The 26,377-nt window shown below is 66.5% G+C and overlaps 1 protein-coding gene across 3 annotated transcripts in view; it reads right to left on the minus strand.

Annotated features, from left to right (window-relative positions):
• The window catches only part of PDE4A (phosphodiesterase 4A), a 162,689-nt gene that overhangs the window by 113,219 nt on the left and 23,093 nt on the right, over positions 1-26,377 (minus strand). Inside the window, exons 3-4 of one of the 3 annotated variants that reach the window (XM_039514062.1) lie at positions 26,008-26,133; positions 16,316-16,548 (exon numbers count right to left, since the gene is read on the minus strand). In XM_039514062.1, the coding sequence (XP_039369996.1) occupies positions 16,316-16,548; positions 26,008-26,133 (359 nt within the window). Of the gene's footprint in view, positions 1-4,076; positions 4,383-16,315; positions 16,549-26,007; positions 26,134-26,377 lie in introns of those variants that run through there. The other 2 variants (XM_039514064.1, XM_039514063.1) reach the window with 2 other exon arrangements.

Below are 26,377 nucleotides of genomic sequence, written 5' to 3' on the forward strand. Positions count from 1 at the left end.
TGGGAACTGGCAGAGCAAGGAACGGGGGGGGGGGTTGTTTGGGGGAACCCCCCTGACCTCCAAGACCCGCTGGGGGGTCTGAAGAAGCTAGGCCAGCCCAGGCTGCCCTCAGGGGATGGGGAGCCGTAGGTAAGAGGTGCGGAGAGGCTGCTGGTTTGAAAATCCCGTTTCTCCAGGTGTTTTGTTCCCACTAACTAACCAGCACGTTGGCTTCAAGCCATGAGTCCGATCCCTCCGTTCCCGGCTGGGCACGAGCCACCACAGGGCACCTGGTTATGCAGGGCCTGGGCTGGGCTCGAAGCGGATGCTGGGGAGCCCAGAAAGGGAGCAGACGGTGAGGAAGCTGTACTCCTGCCCGGCTGGCGGACCTGCTCCGAGGGAGTCAGTCCCAGCTCCACCCTCCGGCCGTGGCTGTGGCCGTCCCCTCAGCGGGGTGAGGAGCCAGCGCACCTGGGGGCCACGTCCTGGCCAGGACCCCCTTGTGCAAGGTGCTGTACAGATACAGAACGGAGAGAAAGGCTCTGCCCCCAATAGCTGCCGACCTTTCTGCTGGCCGACGGGATCGTGGGCTGGGGGAGCCTCAGAGGCCCTGATTTGGTGCCTTCAGAGATTCCCATCTCAGTGTCGGAGCACTAGGTTTAAAAGAACAGCAGCCAGGCTGGCTTGGTGACGGTCCAGCCATTGGGCAGAGCACGGAACCCAGGGGTCCTGGGCTGGGCGCAGGCTCTGAGATCAGCTGGTGCCACCAGAACAGGAAGCAGTCACAGGAATAGCCGGGCTGCTGGGAGACATGGCCCAGCTCGTCCTGCTCCCAGGGACAGTCGGAGCCAATACCTGGCTTCCAGCACCTATTAATCCCTGCCAGGCTTCATGGCCACTTAGCACCAGTGAAGGAGGTGCCGAGCGGGGAGGCGGGGGCAGTCAATCACCCAGACGCAAGGTAGCGGATTAGGCTGGATTAGAACCGCCTTTGCCAGCTCCCACCAAAGCCAGCTGCTGAACATTCAGGCCTCGGGTCGGGATCTAACAGCTGTTTCGCTCCCCCCCAGCCGCAGATCTTGGGACTATATCCCCTGCCCCGTGGCCCTTGGATAGACATCCCCTCCCACAGTGCCGAGCGGGGGGCCACTGATGCAATCCTCACATTAGCCTCGGCACACTTAAATCCACCCATCACCTCCATCCACAGACTGTCTGAATAAGCAGCGACGCAGCTCAGAAACCTCCTTGCCGGCGCCTGAGGGATTCACGGGGAAGCGGGGGGGAATGCCAGCCCACCTGGTCTGTCCAGCGATCCCCGTCGAGAAGCCCTTTCGAAGGCACCTACCATCTGGCCTTATTCCTGAGGTGTATTACGGTAACTCCCAGCTGAGCTCCGGGCCCTATGCCATCGCACGCTGAGACATGGGCCTTGCCCTAAAAGCCAACGGCACGAGGACTGCGAGGGGAAGGGACCTGCCTAACACCACAAAGCAGGACTAGCACCCGGGGCTCCTGGGTCCTCATACGTACAGCGCCGCTACCCACTACACCACCCAGACCGCAGAACACCCGAGCTCGGGAAAGCACCCTCCCCCCCAGCGTGCAGCCCACGCGATTTGCCCCAGGCCCCACCCGCAGCAGAGTGGAGACCTGAGCCCACTTCCATTCCCTGGGTTTTAAGGCCAGAAGGCATCATAGGATGATCCAGTCCGACCTTCCACACACGAGGCAGGCAGGCCTTTGAGCTTCATGCACGGGGGGGAAGAAAACACAGCCTATCTCAGCCCCCCAGAACTAGAGCTGCCGAGGCAGCCGTTCAGCAAGGAACTAATCACAGGGACAGCGTTAATAACGGCCCTCGGAGGGAACGTTCCAGTACCCACGTCCTATTTCGACGCCGCTTTGATGTGCGGCTGCAACGCTGGGGGAACTTTCATTCAAAGGGAGGACTTGGAAAGAAACTTAGAGGCCTTTTAATTTCCATTTGGTCTGAGGAATCGGCCCATTTGAAATGCCCCTGACATTCTCCACAGATAACGACTGTCCCCGGGGAGGACATTTCGCAGATTAGCCAGCCCAGGGCCGGAGGTTTCTTTTTTAAACACCACCCGCTGCTCCAGCTGGCAAGAAAGAGCCCTGGCCCCTGTGAGAAACGAGGAGACAGACGCAGCAACGGACTAAGACACTTCCTGGGAAATCAAAATCAGCCTCCTCCAGCGAGCACAGCAGGCTCTGCACATCCAGTGAAGTCAGAGCCAGAAGCCCCCAGCCAGCCCACAGCTCAATGGTGCTTCCATATCAGAGAGTGTAAGTGCCTCAAAGACGGGCAAATCTGTAGGACAGGCTGGGCTGGGGCTGGGGCCTTTTCCCCCTAGAGGCACAAGTTCTGACCCACTGGTTCTGAGCCTGGCCTAGAGCAGGTGGACTGGCTGGCTCTGGGGTGTGGGGACTGGGACACAAGCCCCTTCCCCCTTCAGAGGGGAACGGTTCCTCTCTGGCCCCAGAGCGGGGAGACTGGCTGGCTCAGGGGGAACGAGATATGGGACCTTTCTGGGTAAAATGCCACGCCGGGTGGTTCTCCAGCACACACCGGGCACTGCCCACCCTGCCCACGGCTCCCTGGCTGTGCCACACAGACGCAGGCCCGGGCCCCGCACACAGGACAGCTGCACCAGGCCGAACTGAAACCAGCTGTCGAACGGGTTCAGTGAAAGCGCTGCGATCCCCTGCGCAGAGGCGCCGATGTAACCGCGGAGCGTAACCCCCCGGCCAAGCCACTGACACTGCTGAAACCGGCCGCTCTTAACCCACACCAGCCGCACCTGCCAGCGCTTCGCACCTTTACTTCAGCCGCAGCAAGGCCCGGCCAAGGAGTCCCCACAACCCAGCAGAGTCACGCTACAAGCGGGACAAGGCGCCAGAAAGCCCAGGGGCCAGCAACAGCCCGACGACAATGGCCATGGCGAGCTCCGGTGCAATCGGACAGACCCACCGACGGCTTCTCGCCTCTCGCGGGTCAGGGCTCAACGGCCACCTCTGCCCCTCCCGGCCTCTCCCAAGCCAGCGTCTCGGCGGCCGGGACGGGGAGCCCAGCAGCGCTTCCTGGGGGAGCCGCACCGAGTTTCTCTTTCTTCCAACAGGGAGAAGAAAGGGCAAAACCCACCAGCCCCAAGTGCCCATCTGACCCCCCAGGATCAGCCCCGGAGCCAACGTGCCCCCAGGAACACAGACCTACAGGGCGGGGCGGGGGAGAGGCCAGGCAGTGGGTCACAAGCCCAGCAACACCTCCTGGGTTGGCTTTGAGCTGAGCTGCAGCTTGAAGCAGTGACAGACCCGAGTTGCAGCTCCCAGATTACGAGACCCCCCTCCCCCCCCCCACTTTTTTCAGACCCCTTCAAGCACTGCCCACGGCGCTGGCTTAGCAATGGGGCGGCCGCGCTCACACACACGCGTGTGCACCCAGTGACTCCATGGCCGTGTGCCCGGGCACTCACGCGTCGGCACGGCTGCCATCCCGGGCTCTTTCCTCCCCAGGATCCCAGGACTGGCGCCCCGGCTCGCCGGCCCCCACCTGCCTGGCGGGGGGTTAATCCAGCCAGCCAGGCCTGGCTCCTGGGGGTTTACTCCACGGGAGGCCCTGGACCATTTCGCCCCGTTCTGCCCATCCTGAAGCTGAAAAAGCAGCTTCATCTTTCCTACCCCCAGCCCCCGCCAGGGACCATTGTGCAGGTCTCGGAGCCGCCTTCCCGCCTGCAGGGCTCGGGGCTCGCTAGCGCCAAAGCAGCTCTGCCAAAGCCAGACTGCGGGAGCCCCCCGTCACTCGCTGTCCCAGGACGGACACACACCCAGAGCTGCGCTCCGAGGAGAGGGGCAGCCTGGAAGTGGGGGCTAATGGCTAAGCCAACCCCCCCCACAGACTGTCACACCGACCACCTGGCCCAGGCCGGGCTGGACACTCACCCGGGGTGGCGGGGGGGGGGGTGTCAGATTTTCACAGCAATCCCGGGTCTCACTGCGGGGCGGGGGGGGGAGCTGCCCCCCTGCCCCCCCTGCCCCAGCGCTCCGCTCCCTGCCCGCCGCGCCCCGGCACCTACCGCTTGCTGGCGCCGTGGCTGGGGGTCCCGTGGAAGGACGAGGGCCAGGACATGCGGGATTTCTTCAGCCCCGGCCGGTCGCTGGTGTCCACGGCGTCCGCCCGCTCGATGTGCCGGGCCGCGGGCCGCTCCGTATCCGAGTAGCCCCGGTGCTTGATCTTGATGGGGGTCCGGGGCTGCCGCCACAGGTGCTGGGGGGGCCGGAGGGTGGCCTGGCCCTCCCGGGGCACGGGCAGGGACAGCGACAGGCTCTTCCTGGAGCAAGGCGGCGGCTCCATCGCGGGCCGCGGGCCGCGGGGCGGGCGGCTCCGGAGGGAGGCTGGAGCCCGGGGCCCGGCGACAAGCGGGAGCCGAGGCGAGTCACTGGCTGCCCCCGAGCCGGGTCAGAGGCGAGCTCGGCCCCGAGCCCCCAGCTCGCCGGCTCCAGGCGCCCCCTCCATGGCGGGCGGCGGGCAGGGGAGCCCCGCTGGCCAGCGACGGGTCCGCGCCGCCGAGGCGGCTCCGCTCCGCGGGCAGCGGGACCGGCGCGGGCGCTGCTGGGCGGCCGCCGGGTGGCTCTGCCTGGGGGCGGCGGCAGCTCGGAGCCGCATGTCACGGGGCGGCGCAGCGAGGCGCGGGGGCCGGGAGCCCCGGGACGGCTCTGCCCCGTCCCCGCCCGCGGTCGCCGAGCTCCGGGAGAGACGGGCTGGGGCAGCTCCGAGCGCGGACCCCGCTCTCCCGCAGCCGCCGCCCCTCGGCTCTGCCGCCTGCCCCGCCTTGCGCGCACAGCCCGGCCCCCCATCTCCACCCCGCTCACAGCCCGGCCCCCATCTCCACCCCGCGCAGAGCCCGGCCCCCATCCCCGCCCCGCGCAGAGCCCGGCCCCCATCCCCGCCGAGCCCCCATCTCCACCCCGCGCAGAGCCCGGCCCCATCCCCACCCCGCGCAGAGCCCGGCCCCCATCCCCGCCCCCGCGCAGAGCCCGGCCCCCATCTCCACCCCGCTCACAGCCCGGCCCCCATCTCCACCCCGCGCAGAGCCCGGCCCCCATCCCCGCCCCGCGCAGAGCCCGGCCCCATCCCCGCCGAGCCCCCATCTCCACCCCGCGCAGAGCCCGGCCCCATCCCCACCCCGCGCAGAGCCCGGCCCCATCCCCGCCCCGCGCAGAGCCCGGCCCCCATCCCCTGCCGAGCCCCCATCTCCACCCCGCGCAGAGCCCGGCCCCCATCCCCACCCCGCGCAGAGCCCGGCCCCATCCCCGCCCGCGCAGAGCCCGGCCCCCATCTCCACCCCCGCTCACAGCCCGGCCCCCATCTCCACCCCGCAGAGCCCGGCCCCATCCCCGCCGAGCCCCCATCTCCACCCCGCGCAGAGCCCGGCCCCCATCCCCATCCCCGCGCAGAGCCCGGCCCCCATCTCCACCCCCGCCACAGCCCGGCCCCCATCTCCACCCCGCGCAGAGCCCGGCCCCATCCCCGCCCCGCGCAGAGCCCGGCCCCCATCTCCCGCCGAGCCCCCATCTCCACCCCGCGCAGAGCCCGGCCCCCATCCCCACCCCGCGCAGAGCCCGGCCCCCATCCCCGCCGAGCCCCCATCTCCACCCCCGCGCAGAGCTCGGCCCCCATCCCCGCCCAGGGCCCCCATCTCCACCCCTGCGCAGAGCCCGGCCCCCATCCCCGCCCCGCGCCTGTCTCCACCTGCCCGGCCCCATCTCCACCCCCGCGCAGAGCCCCCATCCCCGCGCAGAGCCCCGCTAACACTCCGCATATCTCCCCCCCCAGACTCACCCTGCCCAACCCCCCAAACACAGTCTCCAGCCCCGTCCCCACCACAGTCCGGGGGCCCCTTCCCGTGAGCAAAGCTGGCGCGTCCTGCCCGCCGCCGCCACGAGGGGGCGACACGCCCCTCCCCGGCTTGCGCGGGTGCGCAGCAGCCTGCGCCCTTGTCGGGCCCTGCGCGGCATCAGCCTGGAGCTGCCGCCTTGCAAAGACCCCGCTGCTCTGCAGGAGGAGCCGCCAGGTGATGGGGCTTTGGGCAGGTTCCACCCGCCCGCTGCCATGGGGCCCTGCCAGCCCTGGCCTCCTGCCCCGGGGCTGAGGGTGGAACAGGAGCAGGCACCTGTGAGAAGCCCAAACGCGATGCCAGGCTGCTGGGGAGAGGAGGGCAGGGATTCACGCGGGGCAGGATTCAATGCACATGCAGCAGCGCCTCAGCATGGGGGGAAGGCCCTGGCCAGGCTGGGCTGGTGATTCCCTGCAGCCAACGACGGCTCTGGTGCCACCTGAACGCGGCTGCGCCATGGCCCGGGTTCCTGGGGCGAGCTGGCATGGGGCGGGCCCAGGGCCCGTTCGGCTCTGTAAACCCGGCTAGAAACCTAGAGGCCGGGTCAGAAATCGCCTGCTAGGGAGGGACGACCGCAGGGCTGCGGCGCTCGCCACAGGCTGCCTGGCCCGGGGCAGGACACGTACGCCAGGCCATGCCTCCCAGGGGGCAGGGCACTGCATGAGGGCACCTGGGTTCTAGTCCTGGCTTGGTCTCTCCCCGCTCTGGGCCTCTGCTCCCTCCCACCCGTGGGGCTTGGAACCAGCCCAGCTCGGCATCGCTGAATCCAGCCCTGCAAGCCCAGTGCCTCAGTCTCCCAGGTGCAAAATGGAGGTGATTATCTGGGCAGTGGAAGAGTGTGTGTGACACATCCCTCTGGGGGCAGCCTGGCTCCTTAGCTCCAGCAGTTGTGACTCAGCTTTTAGCTCTGGCACTTGACAAGTTCAGCACCCCCAGTGTGTTGGCCAGTTGTGCTGGCTGTCACAGCAGCATAGCACCTGGCTGGCCCAGGGGCCCTGATCTTGGCCGAGGTCTGGGCAGCGCCCGGCGCGACGGGGCCCTGATCTGGGTCGGGGTCTGGGCAGCGCCCGGCGTGACGGGGCCCTGATCTCGGCAGGGGTCTGGGCAGCACCCGGCCGATGGGGCCCTGATCTCGCCGGGTCTGGGCAGCGCCCGCGCGACGGGCCCTGATCTCGCCGGGTCTGGGCAGCGCCCTGCGCGACGGGGCCCTGATCTCAGCTGGGGTCTGGGCAGCGCCCGGCGTGACGGGGCCCTGATCTCGGCTGGGGTCTGGGCAGCACCCGGCCCGACAGGGCCCTGATCTCGGCTGGGGTCTGGGCAGCGCCCGGCCCGATGGGGCCCTGATCTCGGCCGGGGTCTGGGCGGCGCCTGGAGCGACGGGGCCCTGATCTGGGTCGGGGTCTGGGCAGCGCCCGGCCCGATGGGGCCCTGATCTCGGCCGGGGTCTGGGCGGCGCCCGGAGCGACGGGGCCCTGATCTCGGCCGGGATCTGGGCAGGAGCCCAATTCACCATTGCCCAGCTCCTCGCTCCCCTCGTGCAAAGTGAGCAGCAAACGCCAGCGGCTCCAAAGAGCGGCACAGTGGGGAACCAGCCTGTGGCAGCCTGGCCGTTGGGACCAGAGCCGGCTCTCCCAGTCAGAGCCAGGGCTCCCAATCCGGGACTTGAACCCGCATCTCCCTGGCCCTGGGGAGTGACGTGAGCACCAGCCTCGCTGCTTGCGCCTGTGTCTCACGAGACGTTTCACACGGTCTCTGTTTCCTTCCAGTACAGAACGAATCCGAACGCCAGAGAATCCAGAAACGTGGGGCTGGGAGAGACCTCGGGAGGTCACCGAGCTCAGCCCCCGGCGCGAGGCCGGGCCGAGTAAAGTGAGACCAGCCCTGCCAGGGATTGGCCGACCGTCCTTAACCCCTCCAGCGCTGGGGACGCCAAGCCTCCCGGGGAGCCTGCTCCAGAGCGGCACTGCCTGAGAGTTGGGAAGTTGTTCCTAAGCTCTCACCTACATCTCCCCGGCTGCAGATGAAGCCCATTGCGGCTTCTCCTACCTCCAGGGAACACGGAGAACAACCGTCACTGTCCTCTCTGTGCCAGCCCTTAACGTATTCCAAGACTTACCAGGTCCCCCTTCAGTCTCCTTTTCTCCGGACTAAACAGGCCCCGGTTTCCTAGCGGTTCCTCGGAGCTCAGGTTCCCTGAACCTTTGATCATTCTGGCTACTCTGCTCTGGACTCGCCAGTGCGCCCACAACTGGACTGAGGCCCCCCCGGTGCTGCGCATGGCAGGGAAACGACCCCCCACGCCTGTTGCTACACCTGGCCCCAGAACGACGCTCCTCTTTCTGGCTCAACTTGTGACCCACTGTAACCCCTGGATCCTTCTCAGCCGGGTCGTCCCCTCTCGGTGGCTGCCCCTTTGACTTCTCCTTCCCCAGAGCAGCACTTTGCACTGGTCTTTATTGAATTTCAGACCAACTCTCTAACTTGCCTAAACCTGCCTCCCACGTGCTCCCAGCCGGGTGTCACTCTCCACTCCGTTACCCACGTCGTTAATGAACACACTGAACTGACCCCTGCAGGACCCCAGTAGACACCCCTCCCTGCTCGACAGTGAGAATGACGCTGGGGTCCCCTTCCAGCCGGCTGCGCCCCCTCCTTACAGTCATTTCATCCAGACCAACTGCCCCTAGGTTGCTCCTGAGAGCGGCACGGGGGACTGTGTCGAAAGCCTGATGAAAACCAAGATCGATCCCGTCCCCCAACCAGGCCAGGAGCCGCGTCGAGGGACGAAAGGAGGGCGGTTTGGCAGGTTTGTCCTTGGGAAAGCCCTGCTGGCTATTCCTCCTACCCCCGCCAGCCTCCAGGTGCCGGCAGGCGGGTTGTTCCATCACTTGGTCCAGTCCCTGTCCAGCTCCCGGCGTCAGAGTGCTCTGTCGTCCCTGGGTCCTCTGTGCTAGGGGCTCTGTTTGCCCTTCTCCCCTCCCCCAGGAGTCTCAAAGATCATTGCTAGCGGCTCCAAGATTGCTTCAGCCAGTTCCTTAGGTGCCTCGGATGAATTTCCTCAGCTCCTGCCGACTTTAAGACACCTGAATATTCTTTAACTGCTCTGGCTTGTGCTCCTTCCCCCAGCTGTTAACCTTTGGAACCTTTTGCCAAATGGAGTTCTTGTTTCCCAGCCAGCCCTGGCTGCTGGCTCCTTGTGCGCCAGGTTTCTGTCGCTGTCTCAGAGCCAAACGCCTCCTCAGCTGCTAGTGACGGGGCCGATCTCACATCCTCTCCAGCTGCACCCGCTTCCCAACTCTAGATCACTCTCCAGAGGGGAACCGAGGTGCCTGCAGGGCAGAGATTTGCACAAGCTCCCCCAGCAGAGCTCTGCACCCTACACTGCCTCACCACTGCCCCCTGGAACATGGCTACTGTCCAGGCTTTCTAACCTGCACAAAGCAAAGGCCCCTGCGCGCAGTGCAGACGGACCGGCACAGCCTGGCTGAAAGCTGCCCGCTTCCCAGGACCTCAGGCATTTGTACAAAATGCACTAGGGAACAAACACCCTGCTAGGCCCGGTCCGAAGTGTTCTCCTCGCTAATTAAACTCCACTGGACTTGCCGAGCGAAATGAGCAGGGGCGCGATGCGTGCGGCACCAGCCCTGCTGTTTGGGTGCTCTGATCCGGCCCAACGCCCTGCGGGCAGCAAGGAGGCACCGCACGGTGCAGGGCCCAGCCCTGATGGGTAATTCCTAGCCCTCAGGAAACGGCCCCGCATCTCCCATAGCTCGTGGGCGCTGGCTGCACCCAGACGGGGTGCGAGAAGGGCGGCGTGGGAGCTACCTGAAGTTATTAGGATAAATGGACAAAGGAAATACCAAGGAAAGAGCTCGGCAATGAAGCAGCTGGCGAGCCGCAGAGGCAGCCAGGGCCGCATGAATTTCGCAGCCATGGGGTCTGGCTCCCGACCCCCCCAGGCTGCAAAGCTAAGTTCAGAGCCTCAGCTCTCCTGTCAGATCCCGCACGGCTGCAAAGAAACCCTCCACGACGCGCCCGCCCGCCCGCCAGCCCTGCAAAGCCCCAAGCACGTGCTTAGCTCTCCGCTGCAGTGGGGCTGTGCAGGGAGAGGGGGCGGGATGTGAGCCGGTCTGGTAGTGGCTGCATTCACTGGTGTGGTTCAGCAGGACGGGATCGGGGCTGGCCCGTCCTGCTCCGGGGCTGAGTGGCGCCCAGTGCCCCAGGACAGGCCCTCGGCCCACACGGCCGGCTGGGGAATGAAGGGCAAGGACAGGTCATTACAGCAAGAAGCCGGGGAATGAAACTGACGCCAGAGGCAGCCACCTCTGTGACTCCTTCCTGCGGTGGCTCAGGGCAGAGTGCGGCCGCCGGGGTGAGGGCAGTACCGGCCCCCAGAGCCACAGCTAATGTCCAGCAGCACCTAGCGAGCGCGAGCCCTGCCCCGAGGGCTCAGAGACGCCGGCAGCGTTGGGAGCCCTGCGTTACAGGCACAGAGGGAAGGAGAGAAATAGGCAGGGACTCACCCCAGGCAGTGACCGGCAGAGCCAGGATTTGAACCCAGAGCTCCCGTCCTGCATCCAGCCCCACCCAACTGCCCCAGCTAGTTCCACTGCCCCAGGGAGCCCTTTCTGCTGGCCTGGGTGACGCGGCCTGGCAGCACGAGGCACATGGAGGCGGCTCTCCCCCCGCCACCCCCCCCCCAGCTTCCCTTGGCAGGCAGCATGAGGCACATGGAGGCGGCTCCCCCCGCCCCCTCTGGCTTCCCTTGCCCTGGGCGGACACGGAAAGGTCACTGCATCCTCTTGCAGCCCCGCTGCTCACGCGTCTGCTCCAGTCACTTCACTACGCAGGGGGGCCAATCCGCGGAGCAATCGAAAGCTGCTTCCCTCGCCCACCAACCTCTGTGAGCCCTGGCAACTGGGCAAGGCAGGAATCCCCCCTTCCAGCAAGCCAGGGGCTTTTCCAGCCAGCGGCTCCCCGGGGGGGGCTCCGGAGAGAAGGGAAAGCTCTGGGCTTTGCACAGCAGCCTGCGTTCCTGGGCGATGCAGAGCCTTCGAGGTTCCACGGGGACAGAGGCTCGGGAGCTGAGTGGCGTGAACACCCCCCCCCCCACACGCACCCCCTGCCACGCCGTGTGAAACTCACTCAGGGTGAGGTCACCAGCTCAGGCCCCGCAGGAGCCAACGCTCCCCCCCTGGAGGGGAAACAAGGCGGCGGGGGTGGGGAGAAACCATGCACTGAAAACCATGTGAAATACAACCCCAGACGCATCCAGCCAGGAGCCACCGAACCAGGCAAACACCACAGAGCCCTTCAGAGGCACAACCGCTGGGGTTTAACCCTTTCCTAGCCCCATTACTACAGCAGCACCTAGAGGCTTTAGCTGTTGTGCCGGGCGCTGCCCAGACACAGGGAGATACAGGCCCTGCCTCCGAGAGCCCGGGTCCTACCCAGACAGTTCTTAGGGCTATGGCAGAGCCTAGCGTCCCAGCACAGATATGCAGATAGGAAGAGATTTACCCTGCCCTGCCCAGCTCACTGTTTGAATGGACGGGACAAAGGGTGTGAGGGGAAACCGAGGCACAGAGCAGGGAAGTGGCTGATTCAGGTCTCCCAGCAGGTCAGTGACAGAACCCAGCTTGCCTGGCCCCCAGTCCAGTGCGTGGCCCACTAGATCACGCGATCCCTTGCTTGCCGAGCTCTGGCCCCCGCCTGTGCCCAGCAGGATTTCCCCAGCCCACACTTCCCATGGCAGCAGCCAGGATGTGATCGTGCCCCTCAGCTTCCCAGGCAGTCCTGGCCCCCGGCGCGGCAGGGAAGATCGACGGCCGGCTGTGGGGAGTGATTAATACCCACGACCCTGAGGCTCGCACTCCGAGAAGCTCCCCCCGGGATCCTGCCAGAGGTGCCCATTTATCGCCGTCCAGGCGCTTGGCAGAGTCTATCGCAAGGGAAGAAGGAAACTGCCCTGCTTGGGTCTGGCTCTGACACACACTGACTCACCCCCCCAGGGCAGCCCCAGGCGTTAGACCCCACTGACTCGCCAGGCGCTGCACGGAGCCGGCCCAGGCGACACCAACACGGGGGGAGGGGAAACTGAGGCAGCGAGTGAGGCATGGACAGCAGGGAACAGAACCCAGGGGTCCTGCCCACACGGCCAGCCCCTAAGCACCAGGGCACCCCCAGTGAGGCTGGGCTCGAATTCCCAGCTCCCAGGTGGGGAACTGCAGCACAGCGCCTCCCGGCGGCCGCTGAGAGAGCTAGTCCCGGAGCCAGGCCTTGATCCCAGCTCTCCCAAGGGCCCCTACTCACTAGAGTACCCGTCCTCTCTCCTGCCGTCTCCCCTCCAGGACAAGGCCTGTGCCAGGCCGCCCCCAGCCAGCCTGTGGGCCCCAGCCCCCAGCGCCGCCAGCCACCTGAGTGCGAACCTGCCCAACCCCCCAGCTGCTGCAGCCATCCCAGGGGGGTGCAGGTTGTCATCTCCGGGGAAAGGAGCCGGGGCGGGGCCGGTGTTACACGCCCGCCACCTCGGCCCCAGGCCCAGCCTTCCACCGGCTGCGTCCCGGGGCGGGGCCGGGGCTACGCGCCCCCCACCTCGGCCCCAGGCCCAGCCTTCCACCGGCTGCGTCGGGCGGGGCGGGGCGGCCACGCCCCCCACCTCGGCCCCAGGCCCAGCCTTCCACCGGCTGCGTCCCGGGGCGGGGCCAGGGCTACGCGCCCCCCACCTCGGCCCCAGGCCCAGCCTTCCACCGGCTGCGTCCCGGGGCGGGGCCGGGGTTACGCGCTCGGCCCCAGGCCCAGCCTTCCACCGGCTGCGTCCCGGGGCGGGGCCGGGGCTACGCGCCCCCCACCTCGGCCCCAGGCCCAGCCTTCCACCGGCTGCGTCCCGGGGCGGGGCCGGGGCTACGCGCCCCCCACCTCGGCCCCAGGCCCAGCCTTCCACCGGCCGCATCCCGGGGCGGGGCCGGGATTACGCGCTTGGCCCCAGGCCCAGCCTTCCACCGGCTGAGGTTACGCGCCCCCCACTGAAAACGGCCTGTCACGCAGACCCCCCAGAGCTGAGGAACGGCTGCTCTAATGGCTTCTTATGGCGACATTTCACTGCTGAGCTCTTGCCTATCATTCCTGAGCAGCACCTTGGGTCCAATTACCGCACTCACGCTTAGCATAATGTTAACTCGGCTTAATTAGCCTGAGAGTTAACGCTGACAACCAATGGTGGTGCAGCTCCAGTAGTCACCTCCCAGGCTGGCAGCTGCCCCTCCAGCAAACAGACACACATCTCCACGGCCTAGCCAGCCCCGGGGCCAATCAGTCACATCTGCACTGGCAGCTCTTGGGAGCTTGAGACCCCAGGGGCTTTGCTTAAAGCCCCAGCTCCTGGAGTCATGTGAATGGGGGAGATTCGCAGCTTGCACTAAAAAAAGCAAAGTCAGTTTCTGGCCCTCTTGGCTGCAGAGAAAAGCTTGGAACGCCGCCCCTCATTAGAGCCACTGAATGACAGATGTTGTGGTTCATTAGTGATTCCAAATGTTTTTTTAATTCTCGTTGCAGGTCGAACTGGAAAGAACATTTTTCACAATTTTCAGTGAAGCAAAAAGTTGAAGACAATTGTTTCGGGTTGAACTAAACACTTTGTTTCTGTTGGGACCCTGTGAAATGTTTGTGATTCACTTTTAACGAACGGGGGGGGGGGAAATGCTGAACCCAAACGTTATTTCAAACCAAGATTTCACTTCTGCTGAACGGGGCTGAGCCCCGGGGAAACGCTGCCCAGGGTCATGCCAGCAGCCAGGGCAGAGCTGGGGCCTCAACCACCCGAGCGCCCCTAGTTCCAAACTCTGGCATCACCTCCCACGAACTAGACCCAAACTCCCTTCTTCGCAGATAATCAGAAAGCTCCTGCCTTTGGCATCATCTCCCCGTCTCCTCCCTCCAGCGCCCACCTTCCCACATTGTCACAGGCTGCTCAAAAGGGACTTCGACCAGGATTTTCTCGTTTTTTAGTCTTCTGTGGGGCAGAATCAGTGCTGCAGCCCTGGCCAGGGGCCCCGGGCTCCGAGAGGAACAGGCAGGGGATGCAACTGGCTTGTCTGAGCTCATGACAAAGGCCCAGAGGTAACCAGCATGAACCGCAGCATCCTCCGCGGGCGTGGGAACGTGGCCCGGGCCCCACGGGAGGTGAAATGACTGGAACAAACAGGGAACCTTGAAGGAACAAGGACTTTGCTTCTCCAGTGTCAAAACACGATTGATTCCCAGCTGATGAGTGGGAGGTTCAACGTTCAGCCGCCGCCGCCCACGGTTCAGACAAATCCCCACGGGGGGCCCAAAGCTAATCGGGCTTCCCAGGCCTGCGAGAGCTATTTGGGGGCTCCCCCCAAACCCCGCGACAAATAAACACGCTTTGGCCCAGCTCCTCCTGCCCGCGCCTGCCAGGAAGCAGCAATTCCAGCCTCCGCTGCCGTCCTCCCTTGCCCCGCACAAGCGAGGGTGGTGGGTTCGCCCAGCCCCAGGGAAAGAGAGAAGGAGCCAGGCCCCTGCTGGTCTCTGCATGCGACGGGTCGTGGTGCCCACCCCGCTAAGGGAGTTGCCTTGGCGCCTGCATGGCCCCGCGGGTGTAACTGTCTCCCAGCCCTGACCCCGCCGCAGGGCGCCGAGCGGCAGCAGAAGGATTATGGGCTGGGATCCCCCACGGGCGGGGCGGGGGGGGCAGGAAGAAGATGATGGTTTTAGGGAGATTTCCACCGTGCCCAATAAATCTCTATTTGAGCCGAATAAACCACTTAGTGCAGCTGGGCTGAGAGCTGGATTAAATCACCACTCGCCCTGGATCAGAGAGACCCCGAGAGACCCTCCCTTGTGCCCCCCTCCTCCCCCGTGCTGCCCCCGCACCCCAGCGCCGGCCCCTTAGCCAGAGGAGGCTGGTCTGCAGGGCCCACCCTTGGCAGGCCACAAGCACTGCTGAGACGGGACTGCAGGGGGCGCTGGCCTGACCAGCCCTTCCTCCAGGTGTTTGCACGCTCAGAGCACAACCAGCCCTTGCCCCGGGTGTTTGCACGCTCAGAGCACAACCAGCCCTTCCCCCGGGTGTTTGCACGCTCAGAGCACAACCAGCCCTTCCCCCGGGTGTTTGCACACTCAGAGCACAACCAGCCCTTCCCCCGGGTGTTTACACGCTCGGAGCACACCAGCCCTTCCTCTGGGTGTTTACACGCTCAGAGCACAACCAGCCCTTCCCCCAGGTGTTTGCACACTCAGAGCACAACCAGCCCTTCCCCCGGTTGTTTGCACGCTCAGAGCACAACTAGCCCTTCCCCCGGGTGTTTGCACGCTCAGAGCACAACCAGCCCTTCCCCCGGGTGTTTGAACGCTCAGAGCACAACCAGCCCTTGCCCCGGGTATTTGCACGCTCAGAGCACAACCAGCCCTTCCCCCGGGTGTTTACACGCTCAGGGCACACCAGCCCTTCCCCCGGGTGTTTGAACGCTCAGAGCACAACCAGCCCTTGCCCCGGGTGTTTGCACACTCAGAGCACAACCAGCCCTTCCCCCGGGTGTTTGCACGCTCAGAGCACAACCAGCCCTTCCCCCGGGTGTTTGCACGCTCAGAGCACAACCAGCCCTTCCTCCAGGTGTTTGCACGCTCAGAGCACAACCAGCCCTTCCCTCGGGTGTTTGCACGCTCAGAGCACAACCAGCCCTTCCTCCGGGTGTTTGCACGCTCAGAGCACAACCAGCCCTTGCCCCGGGTGTTTGCACGCTCAGAGCACAACCAGCCCTTGCCCCGGGTGTTTGCACGCTCAGAGCACAACCAGCCCTTCCCCCGGGTGTTTGCACGCTCAGAGCACAACCAGCCCTTCCTCTGGGTGTTTGCACGCTCAGAGCACAACCAGCCCTTCCCCCGGGTGTTTGCACGCTCAGAGCACAACCAGCCCTTCCCCCGGGTGTTTGCACGCTCAGAGCACAACCAGCCCTTCCCCCGGGTGTTTGCACGCTCAGAGCACAACCAGCCCTTCCCACGGGTGTTTGCACGCTCACAGCACAACCAGCCCTTCCCCCGGGGTGTTTCAACGCTCAGAGCACAACCAGACCTTCCCCCGGGTGTTTGCACACCCAGAGCACAACCAGCCCTTCCCCCGGGTGTTTGCACACTCAGAGCACAACCAGCCCTTGCCCCGGGTGTTTGCACGCTCAGAGCACAACCAGCCCTTCCCTCGGGTGTTTGCACGCTCAGAGCACAACCAGCCCTTCCCCCGGGTGTTTGCACGCTCAGAGCACAACCAGCCCTTCCCCCGGGTGTTTGCATGCTCAAGGCACGATAACCAGCCCCCTGGATGTTTGCACACTCAGGGCAGGCTAAGCAGCCCCTCCCCCGGTGTATTTGTGCACACACACCATGATCCCCCCGTGCCCTACCTGTCCGGCTCGGCGTGGGTGATGGCGATGCGGGGCGGGATGCACAGGGGCAGGGTGGTCGGCCTCTGGACGCTGTCAGGCTCCGGCGATCGTGCCCGGTCCAGGGGTCTCCATGGTGGCACCTGCAGGCTGGAGGAGAGGCGGCGCCGGCCACGCCGCAGGTCCGCGCCCAGCATACTGCCAGCGGTGTAGGAGCGGCTGCAGAGCCCGGGCTCCAGCAGGTCCTTGGGCTTCTGCCAATCAGAGCAGAGAGCAAGTGTCAGGCCAAGGGCTGGGGTGGGGGGGCGCGACCCACGACCTTTCCTCACTCTCCATCTCCTAGAGGGGATGGGCCCTGTGCCCCATTCCCTGCCCCCTGGAGACGGCCAGGCCCTGCCCTGGGGCTGGATGGCAGCTGGCGCCCCCAGAGGAGACAGGCCCTGCACCCCATTCCCTGCCCCCTGGAGACGGCCAGGCCCTGCCCTGGGGCCGGATGGCAGCTGGCGCCCCCAGAGGGGACAGACCCCTGCCCCATTCCCTGCCCCCTGGAGACGGCCAGGACCTGCCCTGGGGCCGGATGGCAGCTGGCGCCCCCAGAGGAGACAGGCCCTGCACCCCATTCCCTGCCCCCTGGAGACGGCCAGGCCCTGCCCTGGGGCTGGATCGCAGCCGACGCTGCCCAGAGGAGACAGGCCCCCCCTATGTCCCATTCCCCACCGCCCTGAACCAGCCAGGCCCTGCCCTGGGACCAGATTAGAGCTGGTGCCCCCAGAGGGGACAGACCCTGCACCCCATTCCCTGCCCCCTGGAGACAGCCAGGCCCTGCCCTGGGGCCGGATGGCAGCTGGCGCCCCCAGAGGGGACAGACCCTGCACCCCATTCCCTGCCCCCTGGAGACAGCCAGGCCCTGCCCTGGGGCCGGATGGCAGCTGGCGCCCCCAGAGGGGACAGACCCCTGCCCCATTCCCTGCCCCATGGAGACAGCCAGGCCCTGCCCTGGGGCCGGATGGCAGCTGGCGCCCCCAGAGGGGACAGACCCCTGCCCCATTTCCTACCCCATGGAGACAGCCAGGCCCTGCCCTGGGGCCGGATGGCAGCTGGCGCCCCCAGAGGGGACAGAGCCCTGCCCCATTCCCTGCCCCATGGAGACAGCCAGGCCCTGCCCTGGGGCCGGATGGCAGCTGGCGCCCCCAGAGGGGACAGACCCCTGCCCCATTCCCCACCCCCTGGAGACAGCCAGGCCCTGCCCTGGGGCCGGATGGCAGCTGGCGCCCCCAGAGGGGACAGACCCCTGCCCGTTGCCTTTGTGCTGTTGTTTACCAGCCCATCTCAGAGGCGGGTGGAGGGTGGCTGAAGCGGATGTTATGCTCAGCATCGTCAGGCTGCGCTAATCAGCCCCCTGCCCCTCTCGACTGCGGGGGGGAGCTAAGGATAGAATCCGGTTCTCAGCTGCGGCTGCTCACACAGCTGGAGGGACCGGCCCCGCTCGGTGCTGGAGGGGACACGGCCCCTGGGCCGAGCAACCTGGGCCTCGGCGCCAGTGTCGAGAGGCGACCCGGGTGGCTCAGGGGTGGGGAATGGGGCGCGGGGCCTTTCGCCTCCAGGGGGCGCTGGCTCCCACCGGTCCCAGGGCGGGGACTGGCTGGCTCGGGGGGGGGCAGGGAATGGGACATGGGGCCTGTCACACGGGGGCAGCGCCCCCACCCCGCTCCCTGCGGCGCCCCCTGGAGTCACACGGGGGCAGCGCCCCCACCCCGCTCCCTGCGGCGCCCCCTGGAGTCACACGGGGGCAGCGCCCACCACCCCTGTGGCTCCCTGAGTCACACGGGCAGCGCCCACCCCGCTCCTGTGGCGCCCCTGAGGTCACACGGGCAGCGCCCCCCTGCAGCGCCCCTGGAGTCACACGGGCAGCGCCCCACCCGCCCTGCGCGCTGGAGTCACACGGGGCAGCGCCCCACCCGTCCCTGCGGCGCCCCTGAGTCACATGGGGCAGCGCCCCACCCGCCTCCGCGGCGCCCTGAGTCACACGGGGGCAGCGCCCCCACCCCGCTCCCTGCGGCGCCCCCTGGAGTCACACGGGGGCAGCGCCCCCACCCCGCTCCCTGCGGCGCCCCCTGGAGTCACATGGGGGCAGCGCCCCCACCCCGCTCCTTGCGGCGCCCCCTGGAGTCACATGGGGGCAGCGCCCCACCCGCTCCCGGCGCCCCTGGAGTCACACGGGGCAGCGCCCCACCCGCTCCTGCGGCGCCCCGGAGTCACATGGGGCAGCGCCCCACCCCCCTCCCTGCGGCGCCCCCTGGAGTCACACGGAGGCAGCGCCCCCACCCCGCTCCCTGCGGCGCCCCCTGGAGTCACACGGGGGCAGCGCCCCCACCCCGCTCCCTGCGGCGCCCCCTGGAGTCACACGGGGGCAGCGCCCCCACCCCGCTCCCTGCGGCGCCCCCTGGAGTCACACGGGGGCAGCGCCCCCACCCCAGTCCCTGCAGCACGGCGCCCCCTGGAGTCACACGGGGGCAGCGCCCCACCCGCCCTGGCGCGCCCTGAGTCACACGGGGCAGCGCCCCACCCGCTCCCTGCGGCGCCCCCCGGAGTCACATGGGGGCAGCGCCCCCACCCCGCTCCCTGCGGCGCCCCCCGGAGTGACACGGGGGCAGCGCCCCCACCCCGCTCCCTGCGGCGCAGTGCCCCCCGGAGTCATACGGGGGCAGCTCCCCCACCCAGCTCCCTGCGGCACGGCGCCCCCTGGAGTCACACGGGGGCAGCGCACACACCCCGCTCCCTCAGGGCGGCGCCCCCCGGAGTCACACGGGGGCAGCGCTGGTTCAGAGGGCCCCTTACATTCCCACAAACCTTCGGGTGGCCGCTGCCCCACGAGGCCCCCGCTGAGCCATCCCCAGACCGGGGGGGGGTCTATCAGCGCCCTGCCAGAGCGGGGCAGTGCAGGGCAAGGAGGGGAAGTCCCATGCCTGGGGCCCGGCCCTCGCTGTCCCCCCCCCCACAGCAAAGAAACAGGCTGGGCCAGGGCAGAACTGCCTCGGGGGACACCCAACGGGGACCTGTCTGCTGAGTGGGGCTGGCCAGAGGGTGGGAGACGCTGCCAGGACACACCGGGTCCTTCCCCTACCTCACACATAGCAACGGGGCCATCGCCGCAGGCTCCCTCTCCAGCTGGAGCCGGCTCCCCCGCAGCAGACAAGGCAGGGACCAGCAGCTGGGAGCTCCCAGGCTGGGGCAGAGGTGGGGAAGGCAGCAGAGCCAGCACAGAGCGAGGTGACTGGGGTCCTTCGGAGCTGCCCCAGATATGGGGGCACCAGCACCGCCCCCTTCTAGTCCCAGTTCAGGGAGGGGCGCAGGGTCCAGTGGCTGGAGGACCTGAGGGGTCAGGACTCCTGGGTTCTATCCCAGCTCTGGGAGGAGAGTGGGGGTCTAGTGGGATAGAGGGGGGCCAGGAGCCAGGACTCCTGGGTTCCCCTCCTGGCTCTGAGGAGCAGAGGGGTCTAGTGGGTTAGAGGGGGGCCAGGAGCCAGGACTCCTGGGTTCCCCTCCTGGCTCTGGGGAGCGGAGGGGTCTAGTGGGTTAGAGGGGGGCCAGGAGCCAGGACTCCTGGGTTCTATCCTGGCTCTGGGGAGCGGAGGGGTCTAGTGGGTTAGAGGGGGGCCAGGAGCCAGGACTCCTGGGTTCCCCTCCTGGCTCTGGGGAGCAGAGGGGTCTAGTGGGTTAGAGGGGGGCCAGGAGCCAGGACTCCTGGGTTCCCCTCCTGGCTCTGGGGAGCAGAGGGGTCTAGTGGGTTAGATGGGGGCCAGGAGCCAGGACTCCTGAGTTCTATCCTGGCTCTAGGGGGCAGAGGGGTCTAGTGGATTAGAGGGGGGCCAGGAGCCAGGACTCCTGGGTTCTATCCTGGCTGTGGGGAGCGGAGGGGTCTAGTGGGTTAGAGGGGGGCCAGGAGCCAGGACTCCTGGGTTCCCCTCCTTGGCCCTCACAGGGGAACCCAGGCTGGGTACGACCCCTCTGCTGAAGCACTGATGCTGGTTATCATCACTCAGCACCGAGCTCCCCATCCAGCCCTATCTGAACTCGGAAAATGTAATTAAACGGCGGAGAGATCCGGGGGAGGGAATTAGTGGAAATAACTCATTCAACTGGGCGGGCATGGACGGGCAGCGCTGCCCTCTAGTGGGCAGAAAGGGAATCACATCTCTCGGGTTTCCCCAGCCGCCCCCCATCTCTGCAGCAGGGAACAGCTGTGTATCCTAGTCCTTCCACTGCCAGCAGGGATTCTCCAGCAGCTCAGGCAGGGGGCGGGGCTCTGTGTCCCACCTCCCAGGAGATCCCAGCCGGGACACTGATGATTTCACCAGATCCCAAGGCCACAAACCGTCTGAGCTCTGTGACAGGCCGACATGGCCCAAATCTGCAGCCAGAGCAACACAAACACTCCAAGGACAGAAACTGGGGAATCCCGCAGGCAAAGGGGGGGCTCCCCAGTTCCCACAGAAGGGGGAGGGAACAGAGCCAAAACCTGTCTCTTATCATTGCTACTATTACAATAGCTCTTTGACACCCCAGCTGAGATCAGGGCCCCGTCGCGCTGGGCGCTGCCCAGACACCAGCCGAGATCAGGGCCCCGTCGCGCCGGGCGCTGCCCAGACCCCGGCCGAGATCAGGGCCCTGTCGCTCCGGGCGCTGCCCAGACCCCGGCCGAGATCAGGGCCCCGTCGCGCCGGGCGCCGCCCAGACCCCGGCCGAGATCAGGGCCCCGTCGCACCAGGCGCCGCCCAGACCCCGGCCGAGATCAGGGCCCCGTCGCGCCAGGCGCCGCCCACACCCCAGCTGAGATCAGGGTCCCGTCGGGCCGGGCGCCGCCCAGACCCCGGCTGAGATCAGGGCCCCGTCGGGCCGGGCGCCGCCCAGACCCCGGCTGAGATCAGGGCCCCGTCGCGCCGGGCACCGCCCAGAACCCAGCTGAGATCAGGGCCCCGTCGGGCCGGGCGCTGCCCAGACCCCGGCTGAGATCAGGGCCCCGTCGCGCCGGGCGCTGCCCAGACCCCGGCCGAGATCAGGGCCCCGTCGGACCGGGCGCTGCCCAGACACTGGCCGAGATCAGGGCCCCGTCGCGCCAGGCGCTGCCCAGACCCCGGCCGAGATCGGGGCCCCGTCACACCAGGCACCGCCCAGACCCCAGCTGAGATCAGGGTCCTCTTATGCCGGACGCTGTGCAGACCACGAACTTCGTTGTGCCGGGAGCTGCCCACGTCTCTGCCTCACAGATCATCCTAAAGGCAGCTCCTGCTCTGTGTAGAGACCCCCCCCAGAGGAGAGGGAAGCTCCAGGCCTTGGGCGCAGACACCTTAGGCGCCTGTGTGCTAGAATCCCTGCCCTCTGGCCTCTGCCCAGCGCAGGGGTGCGGAGGTGGCTGACCGGGGGCATATAACCCCAAGCCCACCATGTCCGTCCATTTGCCTGGAACCAGCCCAGGTTCCCTAGGGGCATTTTCTTAATAAACTAACATAACTGGTGTGAGTATAAGGGGGCTGTTTACCCCTCGCTAACCCCCAGCCCGGCACCGGGTGTGCCAGCTCTTGGATAACGCCAGCACGCCGGCCCCCTGCGAGACGCTTGGCAGGAACAGCCGGGACACAGAGAGAACGTGCAGCACCTGGGCACAGTGTGAGACCGCGCTCAGCACACACGGTGTCAGGCCGCCCGCCCGCCCGCCTACTGGGACATCGACCAGAGACAGCGGCTGAGCCTGAGACGCGAACACGCTGCAGCCACCACACAGACCAGCTGAGGGGGGCAGGGCGATGGGGGGGGGGGACTCTGTGATGCTGCAGGGCAATTGGCGGGCAGGGGGCACAGGGCAGTGCTCTGGCGATAAATCCGGGCCGTGTACTCAAAGAGGCTGCTGCCTGTAAGGCCCCCTGGCTAGTTAGGTGCAGAAATTAGAACTGCACAGGCCTCTGCCACTTGAGCGAACGGAGGAACTGGTAGCAGTAGTAGGTTGTCATCTCTAGGCGGACCAGCACTATATGAGCCCCCCGTGTGCTGCCGTTGCCAAGGGGCTAGTAGCCGTGCGGGCGCAGTAACAGGCGCGTCGGATGTGAGACGCGGGAGGTGACTGTCCCGCTCGGGGAGGCCCCAGCAGGAGCCCGGGGCCCAGTTCTGGGCGCTGCACTTCAGGCAGGCTGGGGACACGCTGGAGAGAGCCCGGAGGGGAGCGGCCGGACCGAGCGAAGGTGCAGCCGACCGGCGCTGCGAGGAACGGTACAAACCCGGGGCCTGTTTGCTCCGGAGAGACGCCTGAGGGGCCTGAGAACCGGCCTCCCACGCGCAGGGCTGGGGGTGGGTTGTTCTCCAAGGCCACTGGGGCAGGACAAGGAGCCAGGGGCTCTAGCCGCAGCGGGGGGATTGGGGGGGTTCGTTAGCGATCAGGGGAACAGTCTAACTCCCAGGGTAGCTGAGCTCTGCAATAGGCTCCCAGGGTGGCTGGGGAATCCCCGTCACAGAGGGTTTAAGGGCAGATGGACAAACTCCCAGCCCCTTCTGCTCTAACCATTGGATCACACTCCCCTCGCTGGGGATAGAACCCAGGAGTCCAGGCTCCCACATCCTTCCTCTCCTAGCAATACAGCACGGGCCATGGTAATGTAAAGCAACCTGCCTCCACCCTCGTCAGGCAAACGTGAGTGGGGGTCACGTAGCGTGATCAGCGCAGGCTGGGTTCCCGTGCCTGGCAGGGAGCTCAACGAGCTCTGGGTTTGCTTGGAGCTGTGAGTGATCATCCTCAGCACACCCCAAATACAAACAGGTGCTCCAATGCACCCCGAATACAGCCAGCTACGCCCCAGTGCACCCCGAATACAGCCAGCTACGTGCCCCAATGCACCCCGAGTGCAGCCAGCTACGCCCCAGTGCACCCCGAATACAGCCAGCTACGTGCCCCAATGCACCCCAAATACAGCCAGCTACGCGCCCCAATGCACCCCGAATACAGCCAGCTACGTGCCCCAATGCACCCCTAGTGCAGCCAGCTATGCCCCAGTGCACCCCAAATACAGCCAGCTACGCGCCCCAATGCACCCCAAATACAGCCAGCTACGCGCCCCAGTGCACCCCGAATACAGCCAGCTACGCGCCCCAGTGCACCCCAAATACAGCCAGCTACGTGCCCCAATGCACCCCTCGTGCAGCCAGCTACGCGCCCCAATGCACCCCAAATACAGCCAGCTACGTGCCCCAATGCACCCCTAGTGCAGCCAGCTACGCGCCCCAATGCACCCCAAATACAGCCAGCTACGCCCCAGTGCACCCCGAATACAGCCAGCTACGCGCCCCAGTGCACCCCGAATACAGCCAGCTACGTGCCCCAATGCACCCCTCGTGCAGCCAGCTACGCGCCCCAATGCACCCCGAATACAAACAGCTACGTGCCCCAATGCACCCCAAATACAGCCAGCTATGCCCCAGTGCACCCCAAATACAGCCAGCTATGCCCCAGTGCACCCCTAGTGCAGCCAGCTACGCGCCCCAGTGCACCCCTAGTGCAGCCAGCTACGCGCCCCAATGCACCCCTAGTGCAGCCAGCTACGCGCCCCAATGCACCCCAAATACAGCCAGCTATGCCCCAGTGCACCCCTAGTGCAGCCAGCTACGCGCCCCAGTGCACCCCTAGTGCAGCCAGCTACGCGCCCCAATGCACCCCGAATACAAACAGGTGCTCCAATGCACCCCAAATACAGCCAGCTACGCCCCAGTGCACCTCGAATACAGCCAGCTACGTGCCCCAATGCACCCCTAGTGCAGCCAGCTACACGCCCCAATGCACCCCAAATACAGCCAGCTACGTGCCCCAATGCACCCTGAGTGCAGCCAGCTACGCGCTCCAATGCACCCCGAACGCAGCCAGCTATGCGCCCCAATGCACCCCGAGTACAGCCAGCTACGCGCCCCAATGCACCCCGAATACAAACAGGTGCTCCAATGCACCCCAAATACAGCCAGCTACGCCCCAGTGCACCTCGAATACAGCCAGCTACGTGCCCCAATGCACCCCTAGTGCAGCCAGCTACGCGCCCCAATGCACCCCAAATACAGCCAGCTACGCCCCAGTGCACCTCGAATACAGCCAGCTATGCGCTCCAATGCACCCCGAACGCAGCCAGCTATGCGCCCCAATGCACCCCGAGTACAGCCAGCTACGTGCCCCAATGCACCCCGAGTGCAGCCAGCTACACGCCCCAGTGCACCTCGAATACAGCCAGCTACGCGCCCCAATGCACCCCGAGTGCAGCCAGCTACGCGCCCCAGTGCACCCCTAGTGCAGCCAGCTACGCGCCCCAATGCACCCCGAGTGCAGCCAGCTACGCGCCCCAGTGCACCTCGAATACAGCCAGCTACTTGCCCCAATGCACCCCGAGTGCAGCCAGCTACGCACTCCAATGCACCTCGAATACAGCCAGCTACGCGCCCCAGTGCACCACGAACGCAGCCAGCTACGCGCCCCAATGCACCCCGAACGCAGCCAGAATTCTTCACTAGCCCCACCCCCAGCTGCAGGTATCCCCATGCTACCAGGGATCCCCAAGAGCCTGTACTGACAGGTGCAGCAGCTGCACACTCGTCTGCCCAGCTACTGGCGTTCTTCTGCTCTCGGGGCAGCAGAGGGCGCCCCTGCACCACCTTTCCCTGCGCGTGCCCTCCCTCCACCCTCTCCGAGGCCAGTAGCTGCAAAGGGAACCTGCCAATCCACACGGGTGTGCCAATGTGCAAGGCTGTGCATGGCCAAGCATGCTTCCCGGGGCTAGTGCATGGTCGTGCACGCTTCCTGGTGCTCAGGCAAAGCCGCACACACTTCCCGGTGCTAGTGCAAGGCCATGACTGCTTCCTGGTTCTCAAGCAAGGCCACACATGCTTCCCGGTGCTTGTGCAAGGCCGTGCCCACTTCCTGGTGCTAGTGTATGTCCGTGCCCACTTCCCAGTGCTCAGGCAAAGCCACGCACACTTCCCGGTGCTAATGGAAGGCCGTGCCTGCTTCCCAATGCTAGTGCAAGGCCGTGACCGCTTCCCGGTTCTCAGGCAAGGCCACTCACGCTTCCCAGTGCTTGTGCAAGACCGTGCCTACTTCCTGGCACCAGTGCAAGCTCACAGCTGAACAACAACAACTAAAGCACCCCCCTTCAGCGTAGGGGTGTCCAGGAGAGAGACCTGTGCATGGGGGGCCCAGCTCAGGGACCCCGGGGCTGCCTCGGGGAGGGATAAGAGAGCCCAGGCCCAGCTGGTTTCAGCATTGGCTCGTGCCTGGGAGCCCTCGCTGCCCCGGGGTGCTGGGAGACCCGCCCAGTGGGGGTGGCACGGAAAGTCCTGCCCATCAGCCTAGGGCCTTAACTACGTCCTCCCCCTCCAGCCTGGGCCCCCTTGGAGCCTGCAGCTCCCCCCAGGCACCCAGCCTGGGGGAGCCCACGGAGGCGCCCACAGCCCTGGCCCTGGCCCTGGTGGGTGTTGTCCACGTGCCTGTCAAGGGGACTGGCTGGCTGGGACGGGGCCTTTCCCCTCTAGGGGGCGCTGGCTCCGATCCGGGCCTGGTCAGTGCCTCTTGCCGCCTGCTCACCCATTGGGTGATGCCATGAGCTCATTGCAGGGGGCAGCTCCCTGCCAGGCCGCACCCCAAGAGGGACGTCGAGGCTGGAGGGGACACCCCCCGGTGCCGCGCTCACCTCGTCCGCCGTCACAGCCAGGACACTCCGGCTCTTCTTCATGTGCCCTCTGCTCTCAGCCCGGCGGCCCCAGGACGCAGGGCGAGGGCCGGGGTTAACCGCTGCTCTCTCCTGGCTGCCTGGAGCCTGAAAGACAGTGACGGGGGTGGGGGCGTTAGATCCTGGCTGCCCCATCCCCCCGCCACGATTCCCCAGCAACAGGGGCCCCCTGCAGACAAGTCCCTTAGGACAGGATCCTGCCCCATCCCCTCCAAATCCCTGGCCTCACCCCCCCCCCAGACCCCACTCCCCTCCCAGAGCTGGGAACAGAACCCAGGAGTCCTGGCTCCCAGTCCCAGCCCCCAGCGGTGAGGGGAACGGGGCCAGACCC

Source organism: Mauremys reevesii, linkage group 25 (genome assembly GCF_016161935.1).
Source record: "Mauremys reevesii isolate NIE-2019 linkage group 25, ASM1616193v1, whole genome shotgun sequence".
NCBI classification, from domain to species: Eukaryota; Metazoa; Chordata; order Testudines; family Geoemydidae; genus Mauremys; species Mauremys reevesii.